This window comes from Gopherus evgoodei, unplaced genomic scaffold (assembly GCF_007399415.2).
Source record: "Gopherus evgoodei ecotype Sinaloan lineage unplaced genomic scaffold, rGopEvg1_v1.p scaffold_31_arrow_ctg1, whole genome shotgun sequence".
In the NCBI taxonomy this organism is placed as follows: domain Eukaryota; kingdom Metazoa; phylum Chordata; order Testudines; family Testudinidae; genus Gopherus; species Gopherus evgoodei.
In genome coordinates this window covers 6,945,492-6,972,775 of record NW_022059983.1, presented here as the reverse complement: position 1 = coordinate 6,972,775, position 27,284 = coordinate 6,945,492, and the positions used below count along the sequence as shown (strand labels likewise).

At 60.4% G+C, this 27,284-nt stretch overlaps 3 protein-coding genes across 3 annotated transcripts; all 3 read left to right on the top strand.

The window, feature by feature from the left end:
• The first annotated feature begins 1,396 nt into the window (after window positions 1-1,396).
• LOC115640450 (guanylate-binding protein 4-like) lies at window positions 1,397-12,867 on the top strand. Its single transcript, XM_030543194.1, has 10 exons — window positions 1,397-3,496; window positions 4,475-4,656; window positions 5,133-5,260; window positions 6,341-6,450; window positions 6,570-6,763; window positions 7,947-8,189; window positions 9,575-9,849; window positions 10,910-11,122; window positions 11,275-11,377; window positions 12,406-12,867. Exons 2-10 carry the CDS (start codon window positions 4,482-4,484, stop codon window positions 12,795-12,797), a joined length of 1,833 nt encoding a protein of 610 aa, XP_030399054.1. The 5' UTR covers window positions 1,397-3,496; window positions 4,475-4,481; the 3' UTR covers window positions 12,798-12,867.
• Window positions 12,868-19,928: 7,061 nt separating this feature from the next.
• LOC115640451 (adenosine receptor A1-like) lies at window positions 19,929-21,882 on the top strand. Its single transcript, XM_030543196.1, has 2 exons — window positions 19,929-20,371; window positions 20,712-21,882. Exons 1-2 carry the CDS (start codon window positions 20,046-20,048, stop codon window positions 21,439-21,441), a joined length of 1,056 nt encoding a protein of 351 aa, XP_030399056.1. The 5' UTR covers window positions 19,929-20,045; the 3' UTR covers window positions 21,442-21,882.
• Window positions 21,883-22,743: 861 nt separating this feature from the next.
• Window positions 22,744-25,606, top strand: RPS19 (ribosomal protein S19). The gene is made up of 6 exons (XM_030543197.1): window positions 22,744-22,827; window positions 23,431-23,501; window positions 23,729-23,829; window positions 24,721-24,904; window positions 25,145-25,199; window positions 25,543-25,606. Exons 2-6 carry the CDS (start codon window positions 23,431-23,433, stop codon window positions 25,567-25,569), a joined length of 438 nt encoding a protein of 145 aa, XP_030399057.1. The 5' UTR covers window positions 22,744-22,827; the 3' UTR covers window positions 25,570-25,606.
• Window positions 25,607-27,284: the final 1,678 nt, after the last annotated feature.

Here is a 27,284-nt window from a genome sequence, read left to right as displayed (position 1 = left end):
AGCTGCTTTTAGCTCTGTGTGTGTGTGTGTGTGTGTGTGTGTGTGTGTGTGTGTGTGTGTGTGTGTGTCCCTGCCGCCCCCTGCTGGAGGGGCTGAGTCCTGCTCTGTGTGTGTGTGTGTGTGTCCCTGCCGCCTCCTGCTGAAGGGGCTGAGCCTGCTCTGTGTGTGTGTGTGTGTGTGTGTGTGTGTGTGTGTGTGTGTGTGTGTCCCTGCTGCCCCCTGCTGGAAGGGCTGAGCCCTGCTCTGTGTGTGTGCATGTGTGTAAGACCACCATCTATTGGCACAATGAACTAACAGCATCCGTTGCGGTGTTCGCACGTTGTCGGTTCAGTCCAGCTGCTGGCCTGCGGGTGGCCGGGGGCGTCTCTGACCCCTTCTCCCCTTGAGACACATGAGCTGATTTTCAGACTCGACAGGTGCTGTGGGGGCTCAGCCCCCCCCCCCAAACTAGGCCGAGGGGGCAGATTGCCACAGGGCTTTAGGTGCCTAGTGGGATGCTCAGCCCGGCCTGAGGCGGTTGGGGCCAAACGCCCATTGATCTCGCTGGCCGTGCTGGGGCAGACCCGGCCCAGGCAGTTCATACCGTGCTGCGTTAGCTCCCTGGAGAGCAGACGGCATCCGCACTCAGGGGCCGTCTACACTGGGACGACAGCGGGGGGCAGACCCACGCCAGCTCTAGGTAGCTTATGCAGTTAAAAAATCTGGGAATCTGCAATTACGCCAGCACCTGTGGCCTTTATTATAAGTAATCAGGGGCCTGAGGCTCAGGGGGACCAGGCCCTGCTGCTCTCGTGTCCCAGCACTTAGGGTCACTCTGACCCAGGCACAAACCTGTGGCCTTTAGAGGGTGTCGCACCTGAGGACAGCTGGGCTGAGCCGGTTGTAACGATTCTGGCTTTGCTGGGACACTTCTGAGAGTGCCAGTTCAGGACAAATTGCTCAGAGCAGGGCAGTCACAGCCCCAGGCTGGGCGTCCTTTCTAAGGCACCAAACCAGCCAGCCAGAGAGGACTTTGGTTTTACCCCACTGGCTAACCACAAGCAATTCCCTTAGACACTCCAGTTTCCCAGTATCCCCACCAGTGCCACTCGTATGGGGACGAATGGTTATGAAAACCAACACCCCAGTAAAAGAAAAAGGTTCTCCCAATCCCAAAGGACCAAGCCCCAGACCCAGGTCAATATACAGATCAGATCTTACCCACAAATCACGCTGTTGCCAATCCTTTAGAATCTAAAATCTGAAGGTTTATTCATAAAAGGAAAAGGGTAGAGCTGAGAGCTAGAATTGGTTAAATGGAATCAATTCCATCCAGTGATGGCAAAGTTCTTGGTTCAGGCTTGTAGCAGAGATGGAGTAAACTGCAGGTTCAAATCAAGTCTCTGGAACATCCCCCGCTGGGATGGGTCAGTCAGGCCTTTGTTCAGAGCTTCAGTTTGTAGCAAAGTCCCTCCAGAGGTAGGAAGCAGGATGGAGGAGATGCAGCAGCTTTTCATAGTCTCTTCAGGTGTAAAGACACCTCTTTGTTCTTACTGGGGGAAATTACTGCAAAATGGCGTCTGGAGTCACATGGGAAGTCACATGTCGACGCATGACTCAGTTCTTTACAGGCGACAGCCATTGCTCACATGCTACCTTGAATGTTCCCAGGAGGACTTCTCATGAGGACTGGAGTCTCCCAAGCTCCATTGTCCGTTAGGGGTTTCTTGCTTGGGCACTTACTGAGAATTGCCCCTTCTCAAGAAGCTGACCAAATGCTTCACTGAGGCTACTTAGAATCAAAACACATTGAGACACCAGGACAGAGCCAATATTCATCACTTCAGCTACAAAATGATACGCCCTACAGACAGCATCATCGTAACCAGCAAATCAGAACCTTTCCATAGACCCCTTACACAACAACCTTTGTATAATGTTTGCTGCAAACATATAACAGTGGTTGCAACAATGATCTATATGGTCCCAGGTTATGTTAGTAACGTCACACCAGTCCCTCAGCTTTGGAGACATTCAGCTGGAAGAACACAAAAGCAAGGGCTCTGCCCTGAACAGCTAGACCGGCCGTGTGTCGCAAACTGTGTTAAAAAAATGCAAGCTTTTGCTTGCATTTACCCAGGGGTTTTCCTGAGCTTGCTGGCTGGTCGGAGACTCTGTAAGGAAGTGTGCATCTGAATTAGTCTGTGGAGAGCCAGCCTAGAGCAAGGTGGGGTGAACTGGGCCTCCTGCTCTTTGGGAGCAGCCTGCTTTGTCTCTCTCTGGTTTTGGTTCTTGTGTGTGATCATCCTGGATTCTGAGTAATGAAGTCGTGTTACTCTGCAGCCTTCCAGCAAGAGGATTCAGTGGTTTTATCTAACATCTCTGCCTGCGTGGCATGAAGCATAACCTTGACAGAGTTCATTTCTGATGGACTGGCCCGTCCTGTTGATAGCTAATTATTACAATTCCCAGAGGAGAGGGCATGGCAGGGTTGGAATCTGCTCTGTGTGTTGTTCCCAAGCCCCAGTGAAATCAATCTTTTCCCTTCTGTTTTCACTTTCCATGAGAAAACTCTGCAGTGCCGCGGTAGCCGTGTCAGTCGCAGGACGTTAGAGAGACGAGGTGGGGGAGGGAATCGCTTTCACTGGCCCAGCTGCTGGCGGGAGAGAGAGGAGCTTTCCAGCTTCACCGAGCTCCCCTGGGGGGCTGGGACATGTACTAAGGGCTCCTCTAACCTACAACCATGCGGCCATGTACGTTAGGTCGACTTACAGACCCGCTCAGCTCTGTGCAGCTCCCCCCGGCTCTCGGCTCCCCGCTCCCTCCCAGTGGGGAACAGGGACCCCAGAGCCCAGCCATCAGCCTGGCTGGCAGGGGGGAGCCAGGACCCCAGGGAGGGGGCACTGGCTGTAGCTGGAGCTGCCCACTCGCTCTGGGGTGACAGTGTTTTCTGGCTCTGAGCAGGGAAGCAGGGAGCCATGAAATGGACGGGAGTGAGAGCCCACAGCCGAGGTAACCTGCCTTGTCCACACCGGGGTCACTGCACCGACATAAGCCCTGCGCTGCTTGCGGGGGCGGCGTTAGCAGTTCAGGGGAGTGGGACACTTACATTGACTGGAGCAAGGCCGGTGTGTGGACACAGCCAGAACTGGGCGGAGGGAAGCTGCCTTCCCCCGAACTCTCCCGCCGCCCAGGCCCGTGTCCCAGCCCCGAAGAGAATCTCGGCGTAAGCGTGAAAGCGTCTCTCCCCCGCAGGAGTGGGTCCTACACAAGCTACTCCCCCTCTCTCCCCCGGCCCGCTCAGAAATCAATTTCACTTTCAATCTCCAACAGCCGCCAAGGTGCAGAGAGCCGAGAGGAAGCGAGCGGCTGGGACGTTTCTCTCCGTTAGCTCTTAGGCGAGCCGGGCGGGGAATCGCTGGCTCTGTGGCCGGTCCAGTCGCGCTCCAGTGTTTGATCAGCGGCTGCTGAAGGCCGAGGGTTGGCCTGAGCGAGCTGCGGGATCCCAGCCGGGCCGGTCAGTAGCTCACAGAGCTGGTGGGGCGGAAAGGGAAGGAAACGGGAAGTGCAGAGAAGTGTCTGGAATAAAGAGGCTGGGAGTGAAGGGGGGTCGGATGGAATAAAGAACAAGGGGGAGGAAAATTTAATCTCTTGCCACCTAAATTTCCTAAGGTTGGATGTGGTTAAAGCAGAAGTGTGGGAGCCAGGACTCCTGGGTTCTCTCCCCGGCTCTGGGAGGGGAGTGGGGGCTGGTGGTTAGAGCAGGAGGGGCTGGGAGCCAGGACTCCTGGGTTCTCTCCCCGGCTCTGGGAGGGGAGTGGGGTCTAGTGGTTAGAACGGGAGGGGGCTGGGAGCCAGGACTCCTGGGTTCTCTCCCCGGCTCTGAGAGGGGAGTGGGGGCTGGTGGTTAGAGCAGGGGTGGAGGGGCTGGGAGCCAGGACTCCTGGGTTCTCTCCCTGGCTCTGGGAGGGGAGTGGGGTCTAGTGGTTAGAGTGGGGGGGTTGGGAGCCAGGACTCCTGGGTTCTATCCCCGGCTCTGGGAGGGGAGTGGGGTCTAGTGGTTAGAGCGGGGGGGCTGGGAGCCAGGATTCCTGGGTTCTCTCTGTGGCTCTGGGAGGGGAGTGGGGTCTAGTGGCTAGAGCAGGGGTGGAGGGGCTGGGAGCCAGGACTCCTGGGTTCTATCCCTGCTTTGGGAGAGGAGTGGGATCTGGGTGGGGGAGCCAGGACTCCTGGGTTCTGTCCCTGCTGTGCCACTGAACTTCATACGCAACCTTCAGCGAGTCACTTCCCCTCACAGGGCCTGGGTTCCCCCCGGCAGCGTCTCTCTTGGGAGGGTGGCGAGGCAGCGGTCGTGTGTCTGACAGTGACTCTCATGCTGGGGGCTGCGGCCCCTGCGGAGCGGCCTGAGAACAGGGGTTTGGGGTGGAGGGAAACGCCAGAGCTGCCCTCCCCCCACTCTCCCCCCGGCTCCAGCTCTGCGCCTGCTGTTCTGCAGGTGGGCGATGGAGCAGCCCGTGTGCCTCGTCGCCAACCCTGCCGATGGGGAGCTGGAGGTGATGGAGGAGGCGCTGGAGGCCCTGCGCGGCGTGGATCAGCCCGTGGTGGTGGTGGCCGTGGCTGGGCTGTATCGCACCGGCAAGTCCTACCTCCTGAACCAGCTGGCCGGCAGGAGAACGGGTGAGACCTTCTGCTTCACCTCCCCCCTGGGCCAGCCAGGAAATCCCCCTGCTCCCAGCGGCTCGTGTGAGTCTGTTATCGAGCCATGGGAACGTGAGGCTGGAAGGGATCTCATGGGCTCATCACGTGCAGCCCCCAGCGCGGAGGCAGGGCCAGGAACCGAGAACGGCCGGGACAGGGGTCTGTCCAATCTGCGACCAATGTGTGCTGGCTAGTGGGCGACCATCCACATAGCTAACCCTGTGCACAGCCACTGTCTGTCTGTCTGTCTGTCCCCAACACCGACTCCGTCTGTCTGTCTGTCCCCAGACCCCCTCCTCTATCTATCTAATCTATCCATCCCCATCCACCCCTCTATCTATCTGTCTATCATATGTAGTAGCTGTACCATATATGCCTCAGCCGAGCCCCCTCCTCCCCCCATAAGGGCAGTGGGACAACGACCTCCTGGGACCCAACCGTGTCTCTCTCCCCAGGGTTCTCGCTGGGCTCCACGGTGCAGTCGCACACCAAGGGCATCTGGATGTGGTGCCTGCCCCACCCGCGCCGGGCCGGCCACACCCTGGTGCTGCTGGACAGCGAGGGGCTGGGCGACGTGGAGAAGGTGAGTGGGGGCAGGAGCTGCCGAGGTCACTGTCAGGGTCTGAGTGGGAGGCGGCCTTTGTGTGCAGGGACTCAGCCCCCCTCCGGTGAAAGGGGGCATGCCACAACTCCCCGCTGCCCTGGGGGGCTGAGAAAACGCTCCCCAACCCACAGACCTGAGCAAAGGGGGACGTCTCCTCCGGCACCCTAGCAGGGAATGTCAGAGGGCAAAATCGTTGCCCCGAATGGACTTTGAGTAGCAGCCCCCTGACTGAGCCCCCACCCTGCCCCCTGCAGCACAGGCCCCCTAGCGCCAGCCCTAGCACCACCTGCCCACTGCTACCAGGACACTCACGACCTCAGGAGACGGCGGGCGCCGTTCTCAGAGACTCCAGCTCTGCCCCCTCCCCAGATGACTGCTTGGCCCCGTGGCACATGGAATCTCATTAATGCCCAGGAGGGAGCTGCCCTCATCTCCTGCAGGGCAAGAAAACAAAACGAAGCCTTGGGCGCCTGGCTGCAGCAATGTGGGATCTCCAGGGCATCTTGGGCAAACAGGTCTGGGGGTTTCCCAGGCTCCACAGGGCGTCAGGAGCAGAGGCCCCGGGGAAGGTTAGCGCCGTCTGCAGGAGCTTCCTCCAGAGCGATCCGGGGTAGGAGCCGCTGAGTGGGAGGTAGAGCTGCTACCTGGCCGGTTTTCGCATGGCCTGGCCGGTTGCCGGTTGAATGTGTTGGGGGGTTTCCCCATTTGGCACAGGTCAGCCCAGCGCAGGTGGGAGGGAGGCCGGCAAGGTAACTGACAGCAGAAGCGGTGGAGCCGGAGGACTCGGGGCTCAACTCTGGGGGGGCCACCTGGAGTTTGGGCTGGTCGGGCGGCAGCCACGTGGCAGCTCTCGCAGGGATCGTGCATTCAGCAGCACCCCTAGAAATCCCAGAACTGGGGTACAAAACCAGGCGAAGGCCTGTGTCTCCCAGCCTGGCTGTCCCTCGTCACGGCGTCTCTGGGAGGGGGCTCGTCTCTCCAGCCCCAATGGCCGCTAGGGCCCCAAAACTCAACTCCAGGAGTCTGTGTCATGCCACCAGCCTTCTCCTTCCTGCCCAGGGCGACACCAAGAACGACGCGTGGATCTTCGCGCTGGCCGTGCTGCTCAGCAGCACCCTGGTCTACAACAGCAAAGGGACCATCGACCAGTACGCCATGGAGCAGCTGCAGTATCCTTGTCGTGGGGTGGCCATGGGGGGCAGGGGAGGGCTGCATGTTGGACATGGGGGGCTGTTCTGCCCTGTGCCTTTGCTACGGCCCCACCTAGATTCCTCAGCCCTACGAGTAGCTTTGTGTCCGAGATCAGCACCCACATCCGGACGAAAGCCCAGGCCCAGGATGGCTTTGAGGACGACAGTCAGTACTCCCGCTTCTTCCCCAAATTCATCTGGGCTGTTCGGGATTTCACGCTGGAGCTGAAACTCAACGGGCGGGAGGTGACGGAGGACGACTATCTGGAGAACGCGCTAGTGAGGAGGAAGGGTAAGAAAGACACGTCCGTGTTTTCCCCCAGCCTCGTCACAACGATGGCCTCGGCTTTGGCGAGTAGACCTGGCCATGTGTGTTCCTTCTGGCCAGCTCGCTCTGGGAGAGTTTTCTCCGCAGCCCAGCCCCGGGGATCTCCAGGCCTTCCGGTGACCTGGCGCCAGCAGCAAAGTCCCTGGGAGACTTCACGGAACCTCTGTTCTTTTAAGGCCGATTTTCTTCAGCGTTTTTTGCATCTGCATCGTAAGACCGTCCAGATTGGGTCAGATCAATGGTCCCTCCAGCCCAGTGTCCTGTCTCTGACAGCAGCCGGTGCCAGGTGCTTCAGAGGGAAGGAACAGAACAGGGCATTTCTCCAGTGAGCCATCCTCTGTCATCCTGTCCCAGCTTCTGGCAGTCAGAGGTTTAGGGCCACCCCGAGCATGGGGTTGTGTCCCTGCCCATCCTGGCTAACAGCCATTGGTGGACCTGGCCTCTATGAACTTAACTAATCCTTTTTTGAACCCACTTACACTTTTGGCCTCCACAACATCCCCCAGCAAAGAGTTCCACAGGTTGACTGTGGGTGAGAAGATCCAGGAAATTAACTTCTTGGCTCCTGAATCTAAAATGGTGAGCCTGTTCGGCTTGAGCTAAGCGACCAGGTCTATTCACTCCGAAGCTATAGCAGGCTGGGGCCATGGGGTGGGTCTCAGCGATGTAGATAATCCACCTCCCCGAGGCTGGCGGGAGAGAACAGAGCCAGGAGTTGTGTTAATGTGGGTTGCAGACACAGCCACAGTCTGAAGTCAGTTGAGGCTGGTTGTTCCCGTTTGCTGGCTTGTGGTGTTGCTCCCCTCTTCACACAGAGCTCTGGGCTCTCCTCTGGGGAGAGGGAAATGAGGTTTCTGGAGTCAGGTCTTGTGTGACTGAACAAGTTGCCTAATGACATTTCCTCCTTCCCAGGGAGGAGGGGGATGAATTCGGGGGGGGGTGTAAAGCCCGTTGAGTGGAGAAAGGCAAAAGGCTGCTCAGTGTGTCACACACTCCAGCAGCAGCCCCAGGCCCCCCCGGCACTGAAGTAAGATGCGAATGCAGCAGTCCCAGCACCCAGAAAGCCCCTGGAGCTGTTTCACAAGGGCCGGGTGAGGGCCAGTAGTCGGGTCCATGGGGCTGAGCGGGTCTTGTTCCGAGTCTCCAGGTTTCACGAAGGAAGTGACCCAGTACAACCTGCCCCGCGACTGCCTTCGCAACTACTTCCCCATTCGCAAGTGCTTTGTCTTCGTGCCGCCCGTGGCGGGGGAGGAAATGAGCCAGCTCTGCACGCTGCCGGACAGCGCCCTGCACCCGCAGTTCCTCGCGCAAGCCACCAGGTTCTGCGAGTACGTCCTCCGGGAGTCGCAGGTCAAGACCGTCCCCGGAGGGCAGCCCGTCACCGGCCGACGTACGTCAGCGAAGGGACCACGGCCTTCGGCCCATCCTGTAATAGCTGCTGCCCAGCTAAAGAGGCCATGCCCCAGCCTCCAGCGCTAGCTTGCTGCATTTCAAACCAGCCCCTGGGGGCTTTCTCCCTGGCTGCCCCCTGCACTTGGCAGGGGCTCCTGTAACCCGCCCCAACACCGCTTCGCGGTCCTGCTGCAGGGCCTCCTCCTATCCATCTATCTATCTGTCTATCCCAGACACCCCCATCTATCTATCTATCTATCATATCTATCTATCTATCTATCTATCTATCTATCTATCTATCTATCTATCTATCTATCTATCTATCTATCTATCTATCTATCTATCTATCTATCTATCTATCTATCTATCTATCTATCTATCTATCTATCCCCAGACACCCCCTCTATCTATCTATCTATCTATCTATCTATCTATCTATCTATCTATCTATCTATCTATCTATCTATCTATCTATCTATCTATCTATCTATCTATCATCTATCTATCTATCTATCTATCTATCTATCTATCTATCCCCATGCCCCCTCTATCTATCTATCTATCTATCTATCTATCTATCTATCTATCTATCTATCTATCTATCTATCTATCTATCTATCTATCTATCTATCTATCTATCCCAGACACCCCTCTATCTATCTATCTATCTATCTATCTATCTATCTATCTATCTATTATCTATCTCATACTACTTCTACTATCTATCTCTATCTATCTATCTATGCCAGACACCCCATCTATCTATCTATCTATCTATCTATCTATCTATCTATCTATCTATCTATCTATCTATCTATCTATCTATCTATCTATCTAATCATCAGTTGTAACCTGCCCCTCAGCACTCTCAGAGTCTGGCGCTTTCCAACGTAAGTCAATAGCCGTAGCACGGCCCAGATCCTCAGAAGTACCTAGGTACCTAACTCCCACTGAAATCAATGGGAGTTAGGAGCCGACATATCTGAGGAGGTGGGCCCATCCCTTGGGGGCTCCTGGAGTCTCTGGTTCTTTGGTAAAATCTCTGTTGGGCTCTGGCACTTCAGGGGTTCGTTGGGTTTTGGTGTTTTGGTGACTGACTGTCATCCCAGCTCATCTTCTCGGCACAAGCTTATTTATGACCACATGGAAGGTCCCTTTGTGCTCCCAGATGCTGAGAACCAGAACTCCTGAGATCTAAGAGCAGCACAGTATTTGGCTGGGCAGATCCCATGTCCTGGGCAGGGCCACTCAGAGGACTCCGAAGGCCTGGGGCAAAGCAATTTTGGGGGCCCCTTCCATAAAAAAAAAGTTGCAATACTATAGAATACTGTATTCTTGTGGGGGCCCCTGTGACTGGACTCTCTCCTCCCTTTCTCCCTGCAGTGTTTGGCGCCTTAGTGCAGAGCTACGTGGACACCATTCGCAGCGGGCAGGTGCCCTGCCTGGACAACGCGGTGACCGCCATGGCTGCCATCGAGAACGAGGCGGCCCTCAGGGAGGCGCTGGCTCACTACGCGGCCGGGATGGAGGGGCTGCGGCTGCCGGTGGAGCTGGGCAAGCTCTCGGCGGCGCACGGGACGTGCGAGGGGGACGCCCTGCGGCTTTTCATGCAGCGCTCCTTCAAGGATGAGGGTTACACGTACCAGAAGCGGCTGATGGTATGTGAACGCCAGGGGCCCTGCCGTCCTCCCCCAGGCTGTCTGAATGCTTTGCTGCCAGGCCATTCGCACAGCGCGGCTACCCTGCGACGGACGCCCCGGACCGTTAGCGCGGCCCTGGGATTCTGAGGGTGAAACCCGGATCCTAATGCCTGACCCAGACTTACACCCCGGCTGTCAGTGTAGACGTAGAGAATGTGGGGACCTCACTCATTTCAGCTTCCAAAAGGCTTCTGAGGTTAACGGCAAAATCGTCCTGGGGGAGAGGCAAAGGATGGTCATGGAGCTAATCCAGGCAAAGCGACTCGATGGACTTTGGCTCTGATCCGGGCTGGGAATTCCTACGAAAGCAGGACCCAGGGCTGGGGTAATTAGCACTGAGTGAGGTGTCTGAGCCTCAGCTCCGAGAGGTGGGACTTCAGCCCAGCATGGTGCCAACTTGAAAGTGACACTTTACCTGGCAAACTTGGTTATGATTTCACTAAGTGGCGCAGGCGAGAGAGGGGAGAGCGAGCCAGTGACAACAATCTGGCCCCCATCAGACAGGCAACCCCTTATCAAAAACTGGCATGGCTCCTTTAGAGGTCCCATGAAAGTGAGAGTGAACCAGCGTCTGGACCCCAGCAGGGCTGAGCCCTCTGCTCTGTTCCCGCCTCTTTCAAGAGCTGGACAGGGGAGAGTTGATCTTGCCAGGGAGAGAGATTCTCTTGACTTCGGTATGTAAAAACCTTTCCAGCAGCTCGTGGTCCCATGGCCAAGCGGGCGAGAAACACTGTGTGACAGCCACTGCCGCTCTCCCTGCCCAGCCATCGCCTAGTTTGTTCCCCGGGTCGGTGGGCTGGCTGGTGCCTGACGCTATTTTCAGTCCTGGGGGATACGTAGCCAAACCCAGCAAGGGCAGCCGGGCCCGCGAGCCGCGCAGAGCCGGGGACAGCTGGGGAGAGGGGCGTTTCCAGTCCAGGGAGCTGAGCTTGGAGACCAGGCGCAATCGTAGGGGGAGCGTCTGCCCCGAGGACTGAGGGCAGTGCTGCCTTTTGGCTTATTCTCTTTTGTTGATTAGGAGGTGATGAAGGAAAGTTATGGGCGGTTGTTGGGCCAGAACGAAGCTGCGTCCAGGGACTCCTGCCGCGCCCTGCTGAAGACGCTCTCAGCCGACATGCAGAAGCAGCTCAGCGATGGGGTTTACTCCCAGCCCGGTGGGTACGAGCTCTACCTGAGAGACCGGAGCCGGGTGGTGGAAGATTTCCGCAAGACCCCCAACAAAGGAGTCAAGGTGAGTCTCTGCAGCCAGCCCAGGCAGCACGGAGTTTCCGAGTCCTCAGTGTTCCCATCGGCCGTGTTTTCCCAGGGGAAAGGGTTGGTATCGGACGCCTGGGCGCTCACAGACAATTCCAAGCTGTGTGCTCTGTGGTCTCTTCTTCCCAGGCGGAGGAGGTACTGGAACAGTTCCTGGCCAGCAAGAGGAGTGAAGCGGAAACAGTCCTCAGCGTCGACAAAAAGATGACTGAAGCAGAAAAGAACCTGGCCAGTAAGTCATAAAGTCAAATAAGACATTTGATAATATTATACAAGAAATATTAATGCAAGAAAACATTTTTTCCCTATGTCCTTCCCCCGATCTGCTGTGCTCACAACACGCATGCGGAGAAGTTAGATACGAAACCATCAGTCCCCTTGCTGGAAGGTTGCACCGTAGCACGACTTTACCTCTGTAGATTTCAGAGCACACAAGAGGGAGCACAAACCAGGGAGAGACAAACCAGGCTGCTCCCTAAAGCACTGAGGCACCATTCACTCCCAATGATTGAAGCCATCTGCTCCAGGCTTTGCTTCAGCCTTCTAGCAAGAGCAGAGACCCCCCTGCTCTGACGGCGAGTGCTTGCAGTTCCAACAAAGTCCTCAAGACCCCACCCAACCCTTTCCTGCCTCACCTGCCCTCTTTCCGGACTTGCCACCCTAGCATTTCTAGGGTTGGCTGCACACACACTCGGCATGAAACGTCTGAAAACCTCCCAAATGGGAATGCTCAGATTCCTGTCTCAGATACACTGGTGTAAATCCAGAGTGACTCCATCTGAAGGCAACAGGGTCATTTCTCATCTACACCGGGATAACTGAGACCAGAATCTTGCCCATTGGATGTCACTAGGCCTGCTCTGCTGTTTCCTTTGTATGTTTTTAAGGCGGGAGGTTCCAAACGGCTCAGCGCTGGCCAACCTCTGCTCCTGGGGAAGGGAAAGGCATTTCCAGGGGAGCAGATTAAGGAAATAGGAAGAGCTTTTGAAAGTTATCCAGGGCCAGAGCCCTCTCCATCATCCCCGGAACTCCATCGCCTCCCCAGCGCTGTGGGGATGTACCCACGTATTCCCCATTGTGTCGTCTCCTCTGTGTGCAATAGCCGTGCGAGTGGGCACGCAGCTGGCAGGACGGCCTTGCCCATGTGCTGGGGGTCAGGTAGCGGTGCCCCACGATGCTTCTCTCTGATACTTAGCCCGCAAGGCTCTGGGGAAGCTGGAGCCCGGCTTGGGTTTTAATTGTCATCTGCTTTTCCAAAAGCCCAGAGGCAGAAGGTGGAGCTGCTGGAGCAGCAGCGGAAGGCGGCGGAGGAGAAGCGGCTGCAGACAGAGCAGCTGATGAAGGACCAGGAGCGCAGCCACCAGGAGAACGTGAAGCAGCTGGAGGCCAAGATGGCGGAGGAGCTGGCCAGTGCCCGGCAGGAGGCAGAGCGGGCGCTGCAGAGCAAGCTGAAGGAGCAGGAGGCCATGCTGCAGCAGGGCTTTAAGGAAATGGCCCAGATGCTGGGGGAGGAGATCACCGAGCTGAGGAAGGAAATAACCCATTCCAAAGAGCAGGAGCTTCTCAACACCGCGAAAGTTTTAGCTAGGGCTCTCAAGCTTGCTTATGACGTGTGGCTCCATGGCGACGAAGATGCCCACCCCGCCCTGTGATGGAGTAGGGGCTGTCTGTGTGGGGATGGGAGGGCCGGGGGTGACTTTAGGGGAGGGACAGGATCTAAGCCTGTAACCTGAGCCAGGTAGGGGGAGGGGGTTAGCACCTGGGCCGGGAAGCTGGACAAAGGAATTGGCCGGCTGGAGGGGGGGCAGGTCAGTTTCGGTTTTGGGTTGGGTGAGGGGAATTCAGGGGATCCTATTCCGGGGTCCAAGTGCCCTGAACCCCAAGAAGGACTCGATGGAGGGGTCCTGACTGTGCCTGCAAGCTCTGCTGTAACCTGCAATCCTGTTGTCCAATAAACCTTCTGTTTTACTGGCTGGCTGAGAGTCACTGTGGGTCCCAGGAAGAGGGGTGCAGGGCCGGACTCCCCCACACTCCGTGACACGCCCCTTCCCAGAGCCAGGCCAGCAAGAGAACCGGGCAGCAGGTGTAATCCAGGCCGTGAGCGACGGGTGTAACCCCGGACGCATGACGCAATTGGGTGTTTGGTTGCTCTGCACCCCTGCAGCTTGCAGCCGGGGCCGGCCCTACCCAGACGCAATGTACGCAGCTGCGTAGGGCACCCAGCAATGTGGGGCACCCAATTCCCCGGTGCCCTACGCAGCTGCCTGCTGCTCCAGCCCCATCCCCACTGCCTCTTCCTACCCCTGCTCTGCCCCAGTCCCACCCCCACTCCACTCCTTCCCCTGGGGACTGCAGCAGGGGTTGGGCTCCCTGCACTCACCGGGCAGCGGGAAGTGGAGCAATCCGCTCCGCTCTGCCAGCTTGTGCTGGGGAGCAGTTTCCCCCCTGCCCCCCAAGTGTTCTCCTTCCCCCCACAGGCCTTGGGTGCAGCCCTCCCCCCCGTGGAGGCCTGGGGCCAGACCCCTCCGCCCCACAGGGGGGCTGCATAGGGCAGCAAAATGGCTAGGGACGGCCCTGCTTGCAGCACCGGGGAAACCCTGAGTCCAGGGAAAGGAGCCCTCCCGGGGGGTTCAGGGGTTGGCACCGCCGCCTTGGGTCACGGAGTCCCCGGGCGATGCTCTGGAACTGCTCCCCACCAAGCCAGGCAGGACTTTGGGGAGCCTCCTCTCCCTTGGAGCAGACTGTCTGCATGGCAAGCAGCTTGCATGGCTTCACCTCCTGGGTCTCTCCTTGGAGCATTCAGCATCCTCTGCCCCTCCATGCACTTCCCACAGCGAGTCCACCCCAGCGGGGTCCTGGGGAAGCCACCGGGTTCTGCACCCCCACTTTGCAGTCAGACGTGACTCTCAGCCAGCCAGTAAAACAGAGGTTTATTTGATGACAGGAAGAGGTTGTAGATACAGCGAACCGGACCCCTCGGCCGGGTCCATTCTGGGGGGCAGTGAGCCAGACCCCCCACGTCTGCACTTCACTGCTCGTCCCCAGCCAGCTCCAGACTAACCACCCCTCCCAGCCCCTCCTCTCTGCTCAGCCCCTTTCCCGGGCCAGGAGGTCACTTGACCTCTTTGTTCTCCCCCACCTTTAGCATCTCCTGGCAGGGGGTGGGAAGGGCCCTAACTATTAGTTGCCAGGAGACAGAGTGTCAGTGATTTATACACACTGGCCTTTATCCCACCACCTAGAGACTTAAGAAGTGCATAGGGGAAACTGAGGCACTCCTACACTATTCGGAGGAAACATTAAGAACGGTCTCACTTCGTCACACTTTGGCAAGCGCTCTAGCTTGGGGCCCACTGAATGGTTTCATATGCTGGTTTCTGTGCACTCTGCTGGCGCACAGGGGAAGAAAAACCATCCATCTGGGCCAGCGGAAGATTCATCCCCGGGGGAAGAAGCCCTGCGTGGCGTAAGCCAGCCTAGCCCTTAGGCCCTGTTGGACATGTTACCCCAGGACTTTGGGAGCTAGGTTAGCGCAGGTCCCCGTGGCCCTGGCCCATGGCCCATTTGTGGCTCTAGCCAGCCCCAGGGCCAGGGAGCTGCCCCTGCCGATCACCAGCTTCCAAAGCCCCAGCGGGACCTTTTCAGCAGTGCCCCCAGGGCCAGATTTCTAGAGGGGTTTCAGCCCCTGCAGGTGCAGGTGAGTGCCAGAGGGGTCTGCAAAATCTGGTCCTTTGGGAGACCAGATTCAGGCTCTTCCAGGGGCTGGGGGGCCGTGCAAGTGTCCCTGGGCCTCCATTTTCCTCCCCCCAATAACGGCACACGGGCTTCCCCAAATCAAGCCAGGCCTGGGTGGGTGTCGTTGGTTAGAAATGTCCCCCAGCCCTAATCCCCCAGTGCCTTCGAGCTGCCACGGCCTGGCGGGATCAGCACCACACCAGATGCAGCACCTGCGGCTCTCACTGTGCCCCACAGCTCCGCTTCTCGCTGGCCTCTTCCCCACTCCTCTCGCACGGAGCGTCTCTGCCCTGCATCAGTCGCGGGTCTGGCGCTGGCTTTTGCCCAGAGACGGCAGCCGGCTGAACCCTTGATCCTTCCCCAGCGTGTGACAGTCTCCTGGGCAGACCTGCTGGAGTCCAGCGACACCAGCCTGTCACGTTATTGACTTGAACTGGGACCGTGTAGATCGTTGTTGCAACCAAAGTCCTGTAGTGGCACCAAATCTTGTACAAAGGGGGTCAAAGGAGGTGTCTAAGACAAGGTTCTGGTTTGCTGGTTATGATGACGCTGTCTGTATGTCTGTATCATTTTGTAGTTGAAGTTCTGAATATTGGCTCTGTACTGTCTGTATTTCAAACTTATGCTGACACCCCAGACAAGTTGGTGTTAGCTCTGCCTAGCCTGCTTGATGGCCCATTAAGGACCATCAGCTATGCAATTGATCCATGGAGAGAAGGCGGATATGCAGGGCCGGCGCTTCCATTTAGGTGACCAGGATTTGGGGGGGCGGCATTTTGCCGCCCTCGGCGGTAATTCGGCGGCGGGGGGTCCTTCCGCGCTCCGGGTCTTTGGGGGCAATTCTGCGGCAGGTCCTTCACTTGCTCCAGGACCCGCTGCTGAAGTGCCCCAATGACCAGGAGCTCGGAAGGCCCCCCCGCTGCCAAATTGCCGCCGACTGGGAGCGCGAAAGGACCCCCACCTAAGGCGCCAAAAACCCTGGCGCCTCTCCTGCAGATACGCCTTGTAACTCAGCAAAGTACGCAGGGACTTGCCCATGTGACTCCAGAATCCATTTTGCTGTAATTTTCCAGTAAGGACAAAGAGGTTCTTATACCTGGAAAAGCCTAGAAAAGGCTGATGCCCCATCTCCATCTTGTCTTCAATCCTACTTCGTACTTCTGAGGGACTTTGCTACAGGCAGAAGCTCTGCAAAAAGGACTGAATGACCCATCCCAGCTGGGGATGTTCCAGAGACTTGATTTGAACCTGCAGTTTATGCATCTCTGCTACAAGCCTGAATCAAGAACTTTGCCATTACTGGATGAAATTGATTCCATTTAACCAATTTTAGCTCTCAGCTCTATTTCTTTCTTTTATGAATAAACCTTTAGATTTTAGATTCTAAAGGATTGGCACCAGCATGATTTGTGGGTAAGATCTGATGTGTATATTGACCTGGGTCTGGGGCTTGGTCCTTTGGGATCGGGAGAATCTCTTTTCTTTTCCTGGGGTGTTGGTTTTCGTAACCATTCATCCCCATACGAGTGGCACTGGTGGAGATACTGGGAAACTGGAGTGTCTGAGGAAATTGCTTGTGTGACGTGTGGTTAGCCAGTGGGGTGAGACCGAAGTCCTCTCTGGCCGGCAGGTTTGATGCCTTAGAAATGGAAAAACCCTAGCCTGGGGCTGTGACTGTCCTGCTCTAAGCAATTTGTCCTGAACTGGCACCTCAGTTGTGTCCTGTCAGAACCAGCACCGTTGCACCACCTGAATTGTGTTCAATGCCTTTGGGGGCATTGCATTGAAACGCAATTGTTTGGGTCTTGTGAGGCTGTATGTCATGGGGAGGGGGGGCTTGTGGAATTCCTCCTTTCAAGCTGGCCCGGGAGAGGCTCATGCTGGATTCTCCAGGGATCGGCAGCCAGAGAAAGGGGGTTGGGGCTAAATTGCCTGGCTTTGAGCAGGCTCGGGGCCTTTAACCAACCCCACCATGGCCCGTGGGGGGCCCAGTCCTTTGGGGTGGGTTGGCAGGCCCCACAGGGCTGGGCGGTGGCTCTGAACTATGGCTGGGGCCTTGGAGACGTCTGCTGCGGGGGACTGTGAAGGACTCACGCTCCAGAGCCCCAGTGGTGCCGGCCGGGGACTCGCTGGTGAGCTCACTAGCAGGGGGGCAGATTCTTGGGTTGTTTTCAGTGTGTTTTCTCTGTAACGTCTCTCCCCCAAGAATAATAAACCTGGCCCGGGGAGCGCTGGCCGCGAGTGCCCCATGCCTGGCGAGGACTCGGTGATGGGTCTGGGAGGAGAAAGCAGCTGGCCCGGTTCGTCTGCCTTTGCTGGGGAGTTCGCTGCGTGGCCGGGAGCCTGGAGCGAGTCTTGCTGGGCTGTTGAGGGGGAGCAGAGCTGCAGCTGCCCTCGGGCTCCGGGCCAGCAGCCGCCACTCCGGACTCTGGTTCCCGAGCTCTCTGCTCCCCTAGACTCGGGGTTGTCTCTCACTCGTAATCCCCAGGGCAGCCCAGCCTCCTGCGAACACCAAGCTGGGGTGTGCCTGGCCTGGGACAGGGAAGACGGGGGCGGCTACCAGGCGACAGGGCCTTTGGAGGGCTAGATCCTCGGGCGGCGAGCGCTTCCCCTCTCCCGAAGCCCTGGCTGCTGCACAGCCCCCAGCAGAGCCCGGCCTGCAGAGCTCACAGCAGGGCGCCAGCGAGGGGCGGGTCGTGGCCCTGCACGGCCGCTTGCCGGCTCCCCTGGGCGCTCGGGCAGCTGGTGCGAATGGTGCTGGGGGCTGTGCACATCAGCCGCTGCATCTGTGGCTGTTGGGGCTTCCTATTGGCACAGGCCGGGCCTGAGTTTCCTCCGGCTGGCTCGGCAATAGGGAGGTGGAGGAAACAGGCGGCTTGTTTTCCTCCCAGTGAATGAATCCTTCCCTCCCTGAATGTAAGAACGGCCAGACTGAGTCAGACTAAAGGTCCATCCAGTCCAGTGTCCTGCTGCCGACAGTGGCCAATGCCAGGTGCCCCCGAGGGAATGAACAGAACAGGGAATCACCAAGTGATCCAGCCCCTGTTGCCCATTCCTAGCTGCTGGCAAAGAGAGGCTGGGGACACCATCCCTGCCCAGCCCGGCTAATAGCCATTGATGGACCTGTCCTCCATGAACTTACCTAGTTCTCTTTAACCCTGGAGCCTCCCCCAAGCTTTGGGGCTCAGCTGGGGCATGAAACCCCTGGCACGGCCGGGCAGACGCCGGCACTGGCCTCAAGCGGGCAGAGAGAAGGTGGCATCTAAGTTCTGCCTCTTTTTACTGGCTGCAATTCGATGACTCTTGCAGCTGTGGGAGGCTCCTGTCCCCCCATGCGTTACAGACCCGAGATCACTCACAGGTGAGAGAGGATTAACGTTTAGTCCTTCCCTCTCCTGTCCTCGGGCTCAGGGGGCCATTTGGGCCGCTCCTCAGACGAACCCGGCGAGCGGTGACAGGGATCCATGGAGCTTGGCAGCTCGGCCCTTTCGCCCGCAGAAGTCGGTCCAATAAGTGACATTAACGCCCCGGCCTTGTCACTCCATAGAGGGAGGCAGGCGTGTCACAGCCCCTCTCTAGCCAGGAAGTCTGTATTGCAGCTGCCAAGGTGGCAGGTCTGGGCACCTTGCGAGGTCCGTTAGTCCAGGGACCCAGCCCCAGTGTCCCCCCACACCCCTACTTGCGGCAGGAGGACGCTGGGAGACCCGCCAGGCGAAGATCCCTGCTTCTTGTGAGGGGTGACGGGGACGGAGGGTGCAGGGCAGGGAAGGGCGGGCGGATCCTCGGTCTCTGGCTACCAGCACCTGCCTCGGCTGCCACCCACGGGGCTCCGGGGCCATCTACTATGCCACCCACACTAGCAGCCGCTCCCCTGGGCTCTGATGGGGCTGCACCTTACGGTTGGTATTTATTAGGTGTACTACGGTAGCACCCAGGAGCCCCCGTCCTGGCCCAAGACCCCAGTGCACCAGGGGCTGCACCTTACGGTTGGTATTTATTAGGTGTACTACAGTAGCACCCAAGAGCCCCCGTCCTGGCCCAGGACCCCAGCACACCAGGGACTGCATGTTACGGTTGCTATTAGGTGTATTATGGTAGCGCCCAGGAGCCCCCGTCCTGGCCCAGGACCTCAGCGTGCCAGGGACTGCACGTTACGATTGCTATTAGGTGTATTATGGTAGCGCCCAGGAGCCCCCGTCCTGGCCCAGGACCCCAGCACGCCAGGGGCTGCATGTTACAGTTGCTATTAGGTGTATTATGGTAGAGCCCATGAGCCCCCGTCCTGGCCCAGGACCCCAGGACGCCAGGGGCTGCATGTTACGGTTGCTATTAGATGTATTATGGTAGCGCCCATGAGCCCCCGTCCTGGCCTAGGACCCCAGCGTGCCAGGGGCTGCACATTACGGTTGCTATTAGGTGTATTATGGTAGCGCCCAGGAGCCCCCGTCCTGGCCCAGGACCCCAGCACGCCAGGGGCTGCATGTTACAGTTGCTATTAGGTGTATTATGGTAGAGCCCATGAGCCCCCGTCCTGGCCCAGGACCCCAGGACGCCAGGGGCTGCATGTTACGGTTGCTATTAGATGTATTATGGTAGCGCCCATGAGCCCCCGTCCTGGCCTAGGACCCCAGCGTGCCAGGGGCTGCACATTACGGTTGCTATTAGGTGTATTATGGTAGTGCCCAGGAGCCCCCGTCCTGGCCCAGGACCCCAGGATGCCAGGGGCTGCACGCACACAGAACCCAGAGCCGGGCCCTGCCCCAGGGTGCTCCCAGCCCTGCATTCATCGTGAGAGGCAAACCGCTGAAGTGCCAGAATTGGAGGTCTGAACCTCTGGTTGGGGGGACCCCTGCCCCCCCCAGCGGTGCCCCCCAGCACCCCACCCCCACATGAGCAGCGCCTCAGTCTGCCCGTGAACTGGCTTGCTCCCCAAACCTGCAGGCACCTCACTGGTCCCTGCAGTTCTCCCGCCGCCAGCTGGCGCCTGACACCCGCGTGGGAGCTGGATTGATCCACGTGGCACCCGCCCTCCACCACCCTGATCTGTTTGCTCAGAGATAGCTTGGCAAAGGCAGCCGGCAGCTGCTTATCACCGGGCAGGGCCGGCTGCAGGGGACGCTCCCTTTGGCAGCAGGGCTGGCGGGTGCCCCCTCACCCCTGCCCCGATGGATCTGTACCTCGGCTTCATCATTCTGGAGGGGCTCCTGGCCCTGGCCGTGGTGGGCACCAACCTGCTGGTGTGCGCTGCGCTCTGCCTGCACCGGGAGCTGAGGAGCGTCACCAACTGCCTAGTGGCCTGCCTGGCGCTGGCCGACCTGGGCGTGGGTGCCCTGGCCATCCCCTTCTCCGTGGTGCTCAGCCTGGAGCTCACCCTCTGCTTCTACACCTGCCTCTTCCTCGCCTGCTTCCCGCTGGTCACCACCCAGTTCTCCATCCTCCTGCTGCTGCTCATTGCGCTCAACGCTCACCTGAAAATCCGGCTGCCCAGCAGGCAAGAGAGACGGGGCCCCCTGGGGCACGTTCTCCCAGGGGTGTGGGCGTGGGGAGTTCCCCAGCCAAGGGGCAGTGGGGTATGCCAGCTGGCTGGCTCCGGGGCTGGGCAAGCCAATCTGTGGCCCCCGGTGGGTCTGGGGGCTGAGTGGCTCCTAGCAGGCCGCGGGGGGCACCCGCCCATGCGGCAAGCAGCGTCGGCACACAGGCTCTGGCACGCGCCAGGCCATCCCAGCGGGAGTGGCTCTGCCCAGGCTGCCGGGCAACTGGAGCCCACTGGGGCTGGGGCTCCAGGCCTGCAGGGGGGTGCTGAGGGCCTTGAGCCGGCTCTCTCCTTGCAGCTACGCCGTGCACATGAGGAAGGGCCGGGTGCTGGGCGCCGTGGGCCTGTGCTGGCTGCTCTCGCTGCTCATCGGCCTCTCCCCCATGATGGGCTGGAACCGCCTGGGGCACTATGTGGAGGGGAACTGGACCCTGGCCACCAGCTTCACCTCCGAGAGAGCCGCCCTGGTCCTCATCGCCCGTGACCAGCCCTACGGCGGCTTCCTCTCCAAGGTGTACCCGGGCGCGCGTGGGGCGCTCCCCTACAGCCAGCTGCATGACGACCACCTGGGGCGCTGCTCCTTCACCTCCGTCTTTGCCCCCGAATACCTGGTCTACTTCGTCTTCTTCGCTTGCACACTGCTGCCCCTGGGCGCCCTGCTGGGCATCTACGCCGACCTCTTCCGGCTGGTGCGTGGGCACTTCATCGCCCAGCCGCTGCGGGCGGCCAAGCGCGGGGAGCTGCACATGGCTCGCACCCTCCTCCTCCTGCTCGGCATCTTCTGCCTCTGCTGGATCCCGCTGCACGTCGTCTACTGCGTGCAGCTCCTCTGCCCCGGCTGCCGGAGCTACGCGGCCCTGGACCGCCTGGCCGTGCTGCTGTCCCACCTCAACTCCCTGGCCAACCCGCTCGTCTATGCCATGAGGAAGAAGGACTTCGGGCGGGCGCTCAGGTCTGTCCTCCTCCGCTACGTCCCCTGCTGCTCCGGCACCAAGGTTCAGCCCAAGGACCGCAGCGGCCAAAGATAAGAGGGACCAAGGCCCAGCCCTGGTCCTTATTCCCTGATCCCGGCATAGCGCCCCGCTGAGCTCCCTGTCCTATTGGTAAAGGGAAGGGGTGATGCCCCCCCCACCCCAATCTCTGGTGTCTGCCCCCTCAGCAACCCCCCAGGAGGGTCTGGCTTTTCTCCTCCTGGCTTTGTGTCTCTGGGGTTATTGTCTGTTAAATACGGCCCCATCCTGGACGGTGCTGAGCCGCTTGGCTTACACTGAGCTCCGGCCATGGGTTCTCGGTCTCTGGGTGTGTCGGAGGCACCCAACCCCGCCAGCCAGTGCGACCAGGGAAAACGGGGGGGCTCCCGCCGGCTCACAGAGCAATTATTGAAGAAGTGGGGGCAGGGATCGATCACGCAGCTGTCGGGTGGATTCTGGATCCTGCTGCTGGGCAATAAAACCATCCCGTGACTGGCCTCCTGCTTTTACCAAACGTTTGTTAAATCGATTCTGGGAAAGGACAGGGGTGCGGGGCCACGGGCTGGCTTGGGGTGGAGAGGAACAGGCCAGGGCGACCTTCCAGCTTGGGGGGTGGAGAGTGGGGGGCTGGGAGGGACTGGCTGGCTCGGCGGGGGTGTGGTTCCTAGCTGGGGGGGGGCAGGAGGCTGGGAGGGACTGGTTGGCTTGGGGAGGGGGGGGAATGGTTCCCAGCTGGGGCTGGGGGAAGGGGGCTGGGAGGGACTGGCAGGCTCGGGGGTGGGGAGAATGGTTCCCAGCTGGCAGGGGTGGGGGGTGTTGGGAAGGACTAGCTGGGGTGGCGGCTGGTTTGGGGTGGGGAACAGGCCACAGCGCCATCAAAGGCAGCACGTTTCCAGATTTGGGGGGGGTGGATGGTGGGGATGTCCCATGGCTCTGTGCAGCGCAGGCTGTTCCCAGGTGAGGGGGGGGGCCTGGCTCGAGCCGCCCGGTGACAATGAAAGTGACCCAAGTCCCCAGCATGGCAAGGAGCTGCTGTGATGTCACAATGAGATGATGTCACAATGAGTTTCTGTGAGGTCACAAGTCTGTGATCAAACGCGGTGACATCACATTTGGATGCTGTGATGTCATGGGACCGGGATTGGATGCGGCTACATCACACGTCGAGGCTGTGATGTCACAACGAATCGATGGGACGCCACACTTCCGCCCCGCAGCTCCGGACAAGCCCCGTTTCCGCCCCGCGCAGATTTCCCCGCCCCCTCACTTCCGTCCCGCGGGACCCCGCCCTCCCCTCTCCCGCTCGGCGGCGATTGGCCGGGCGCAGCTCTCGCGGGGCGCGATTGGGCGAGCGGCTCTCGCGGGATCTGGGGCCCCGTGTTCTGAGGGCGGGCGGCCCCGTACGGCCCTTTCCGAGCCCGGCAGCGCGGAGCCAGCAGCGAGGTGAGGAGCGGGGGGGCCGGGACCGGCCAGGGACCCCCCCGCGTGGGCCCCCCGGGACCCCCCCTCCAGGCCCCGGCCTCTGGCCCCCCCCGGGCCCCCCCCAGCCCGGGGCACGTGGGAGTGGGGAAGAGCTGCTGGGCGCGGGCGCCGGGGGGGGGGCCGCCCCGTGGCGGGGGGAGGGAGGGGGGCGCCGGGGGAGCTGGGGGGGCTCCGATCTGCCCCGTGGGCCCCGCTGCAGCCCTTCCCCTGCCCGCCCGGTGCCCGGGGGGGGGTGGCCCCTGGGCCTGTGGCCCCCCCCGGTGTGCGGTGCCGGGGCGGGATCAGCCTGTGCCGGGGCTGAGCTTACCCGGCTTTGTGCCGCCGCGGGGTCCGGGAGCCCGGCCGGCCCAGCTCGCGCGGGAGCCGCTGGGTGTCTGCAGCGCCCGGCGGGGAGCGAGGGGCCCCGCCTCGGCTGGGTGGCGAAGGCCGCTCCCCGCTGGGGGTGCAGGGCGCGGTGCCCCCCCCCCGGCCCAGGCCCGCTCCCGCTCCGCATCCCGGCAGGGTGGGTTCTGCCGCCCGCTGCAGCGGGGCCCAGGCCGCTGAGCGGGGTCTCCTGTCTTGCAGATGCCCGGGGTCACGGTGAAAGACGTGAACCAGCAGGAGTTCGTCAGGGCCCTGGCCGCCTTTCTCAAGAAGTGAGTTTGCCCTTTGCTGGGGGGGGCGGCTGGACGAGGCTCACTCGGGGGAGGGCCGGTCAGGGCAGCTGCCGCGGATCTGGCCAGGATACGTTTCCTCTCCCCAAATGCCCCTTTTGATCTCTGTGGGGCCCTGGGAAGTCTCCTCTGCGGGCCTGCCCACCGGCTGCTGTCCCTGGCTAGGCTGCTCGGGAGCTGGTGCTGACTTGTCCCTGCTTTGGTTCCAGGTCCGGAAAGCTGAAGGTGCCCGAGTGGGTGGATACGGTCAAGCTGGCCAAGCACAAGGAGTTGGCCCCGTACGACGAGAACTGGTTCTATACCAGAGCAGGTAAGAATCCCAGCCCTGCCCAGAGCAGCAAGGGGCACGTCTGCCCCCCATACCGGCGGAGCAGTGACCCCTGAAGGAGCCGGGGAGTCACAGCCCACGTCCCTCCCACGCTGGGTGGTGCTGGCGAGTCTTCTCAGGGCTTCGGCTTGTGTGGCGTGCCCTGGGGAGGGGCAGTTCTGCGGGGCGGCCGCTCGCCTCAGCCAGCAAACACCTGTTGAACCTGGAATCTGAGTGCTGGGCACTGAAAAGTGTGTTGTGTTAGCTCCTGCTGGGGGTGTGGGAGGAGACGATGTGAATCGCGATCACCTGCGTTGCTAGCGAGGGACTATGGCCTTGTGCCTCTGATCCGTGGGCATGGCCCCGCAGTTCCTCTGTCTGTCTCCTGGTGCTGTCTGAGGGCCTCGGGCGGCGCTCCTCCCTCTGGACGCTGGGGCTCGTTTGTGACTCTTGGGTTAGCTCGTGAACACGCCGCGTAGGGCAAAAGAACAGGCTCTGAATTCAGCTCTGCGCCGCAGCCTTTCCTGCTCGGCCGGGAGAGAGCTCTCGAACGCATCCTGCGCCCCGAACCCTCCAGCGCCGAACTAGAGAAACGTTCGGGCTCTGATCCCAGCCCCCTTTGTCCTGGGTTTGTTAGTGAGGGGTTAGCTCACCGCCTGGGGGTGTGCACAGATTTCACCAGCCTCGCAGGCTGCGGGAGTCATGCAGGGAACCGAGCCCTGACCCCCGTGAGTCTCCTGGTCGCAGCCCAGCTGGGCCGATCCCTGGCGCCTTACCTCCCCTGCCGTGTTGGCTGCGCGGAGTGGCTGGGTGGGGGAGGGGGGGCGTTAATGCTTTGGCTTGGAAGCAGCTGCCGGGACACCAGGCTAACGGGCTCTGCCTGGCGTACTGCAGCTTCCACAGCCCGGCACCTGTACCTCCGCGGCGGTGCCGGCGTCGGCTCCATGACCAAGATCTACGGGGGCCGGCAGCGCAACGGCGTCATGCCCAGCCACTTCAGCCGCGGCTCCAAGAGCGTGGCCAGACGGGTGCTGCAGGCCCTGGAGGGGCTGAAAATGGTGGAGAAGGATCAGGACGGGTGAGTGTTGAGGGGCCTGGCCAGCCGCTCGTGATGAGGACGGATGTGGCTGCTGGGCAGGAGGGGAGGCGGGTTTCGAAGCAGCCTGTCGGGTTTACACTGAGCGTTCCGGGCGTCGGAGCCCGATCTGAACGCTGCGTGGTGGGCAGGGGCTGCAGCTGAGCCGGCTCCAGGGGCCGGGACGCTGGGAGAGCGTTAGTCTGCAGGGGCAGATTCTTTACCCTTCCTGTTTCCTCCCAGAGGTCGCAAACTCACCCCCCAGGGACAGAGAGATCTGGACAGAATCGCCGGCCAGGTAAGGCTGCATTCCCACCCCTGTGTGCTGGGTAGGGCCCGGGGATCCTGCCCGTGCATTCAGGGTCCCTGAAAGCGGGTGTAGTTCAGCCCATGGCAGCGTGGCAAGGGCTGTTCTCCCTGCCCCACGGCCAGGACAGAGCCAGCCGCTGCCTTTGGTGCCCTGGCTAGCAGCCCCAGCCGCATTGCGCTGAGTGTCCCCATTCCTCGCTCACTCCATGCTGGGCTCTGCGTGAAGTGGCCGTGTGACCCCCACAACCTGTCCTGGGGAGAGGGGTGCGGGGGGGCACCTAGGCTGTCTTACGCGCCTCCTGCACGGCTCTCATCCACCTCCTCTCTTCCAGGTGGCAGCTGCAAACAAGAAACATTAAAATGAGCGTCAGATAATAAAACCCGGTTCCTGTTTCACGCCTGCGCCTGTTCCTTTGCGAGGCTTTGTGCTGGGGCGGCCGGCAGCTGGGCACCACGTGGGCTTCCCAGCCGGCCCGTTCTGGGGCGACCCTCGGGGATGGGGCGCATCAGCAACTGAGACCTGGAGCTTTCTGTCAGTCAGAGGGATTGTTTGAAGTCCCCCAGGTATCCAAAGGTTGGTCCCCTTCTTCCCATCACTCAGTGGCCCTGGGGGGTGAGTAGAGGGGGTGTTCCAGGGTGTTTTCTGATGGGCGAGGAGACATGTCACCATCCTGGGTGTCTGCAGAGTGTCTCCCCGCCCCAAGCAGGTCTGTTTATTAGACCGGGGGATCCCCAGCAGGATAAGGGAGTGTGTAGGACACCCCACCCCTCGTCCTCCCATACTGCCATCGCTGCAGCACCAATGTCCCTGCACCATGGGCTGCAGGGGGAGGCCGGGCCCCGGAGAGCTTCCAACGGCGCATCCTCCCCTCGACCCGACTGCGTCTACGCCGGGGGAGGTCTGTAGCTCCGGTGTGGGGGCGGCTGGATTTTCCATGCTCCGGAGCCTCGCGGCTGCCGCAGCGGGGTAAATGACAGGGCAGGACGTGGAGGCTGGGAGCAGTGTGGGGGGCTCTGGCATCCTGGCACCGGTGCAGGGCGGCTGCCGGGGGCTGCTCAGTCTCTGGCCGCCCACCTGGACTCAGACAGACGCCCTCGCTCCTGAGTTCGTTACGCTCAGACTCCTCCAGGCCCTCGCTCCCGGCCCAGCTGCTAGGAGCCCTGACATGCAGCCCTGGCTGCGGCTGCTGGTTTATTCGTAATGCTCCCGGTGCTGCGATGTACCTGGTACGTCCCCTGCTGCAGATCTGCCTGGGGAACCGGGCTGAGAGAACCAGCCCCCATGGCCCGGCGAGCACGCGGAGGAAACTGAAATACACCGGGTGGCCTGTTCGTTTGGGGGCTGTGTGCGCGCAGCCGTCTAGGCAAGGCTGAGGGCTTCTTGATGGGGCTTTGATCCCAATCCCTTTAGCCCCCATCAGCCCTTAGCCGGAGGGCTACTCAGGAAGGCCAGGGCCTTATAGAGCCTGCTCCTACGCGGCCCACGGAGCTCGGCACCGGGAGGTCTGCGAGGGGGCTCGGGACACTTACCCTGCTTACGCTTAAAGCCCCAAACAAAGGAACCAGCTGCAGGCAGAAGCCAAGAAACCGAGCAGCCCCAACTCTGCTGATTGCACCCGCTGCAGCGTGTCCGGTTACCTGCCCTGCGGGCGGGGGGGGGGCGGATTTGTGCATTCGGTGCAGGGAGCTCCTGGCCCTCAGAGGCTGTGTATGGGCCTGGAGACCAGGGTGGCTGGGCTGGAGGAGCTGAGGGAGACTGAGAGGGACAGAGATGAGACTTTTCGGGACACAGGAGAACGTCCCACCCCGGTCTGACAATCTGTGCTGCTGAGGAGGATGAAAGTCCCAGGGCAGGAGAACATCCAACGGGAGCAGAGGGAAACGATCCATAGTTGGGACCTAGGTGGTGCTGTGGGCTCCTGTCGCACTGGGGACGCCTCTTTGGGGGAGGGAACTCCGGTTATTGGGAAGAGACAGGTATTAGTGAGGGGTGAGTCGATCATTAGAAACAGAGAGAGCTGGGCTTGTGAGGACCTGGAGAACCGCATGGTGACTTGCCTGCCTGGTGTGAAGG

Coding starts and splice junctions, on each gene's coding strand:
- RPS19 (XM_030543197.1), top strand. CDS start 23,431: ATGCCCGGGGTCACGGTGAAAGACGTGAACCAGCAGGAGTTCGTCAGG. Junction 23,830..24,720: donor CTGGTTCTATACCAGAGCAG/GTAAGAATCCCA, acceptor GGCGTACTGCAG/CTTCCACAGCCCGGCACCTG. Junction 25,200..25,542: donor TGGACAGAATCGCCGGCCAG/GTAAGGCTGCAT, acceptor CCTCTCTTCCAG/GTGGCAGCTGCAAACAAGAA.
- LOC115640450 (XM_030543194.1), top strand. CDS start 4,482: ATGGAGCAGCCCGTGTGCCTCGTCGCCAACCCTGCCGATGGGGAGCTG. Junction 6,451..6,569: donor TACGCCATGGAGCAGCTGCA/GTATCCTTGTCG, acceptor CCCTACGAGTAG/CTTTGTGTCCGAGATCAGCA. Junction 11,123..11,274: donor CCCCCAACAAAGGAGTCAAG/GTGAGTCTCTGC, acceptor TCTTCTTCCCAG/GCGGAGGAGGTACTGGAACA.
- LOC115640451 (XM_030543196.1), top strand. CDS start 20,046: ATGGATCTGTACCTCGGCTTCATCATTCTGGAGGGGCTCCTGGCCCTG. Junction 20,372..20,711: donor AAAATCCGGCTGCCCAGCAG/GCAAGAGAGACG, acceptor CTCTCCTTGCAG/CTACGCCGTGCACATGAGGA.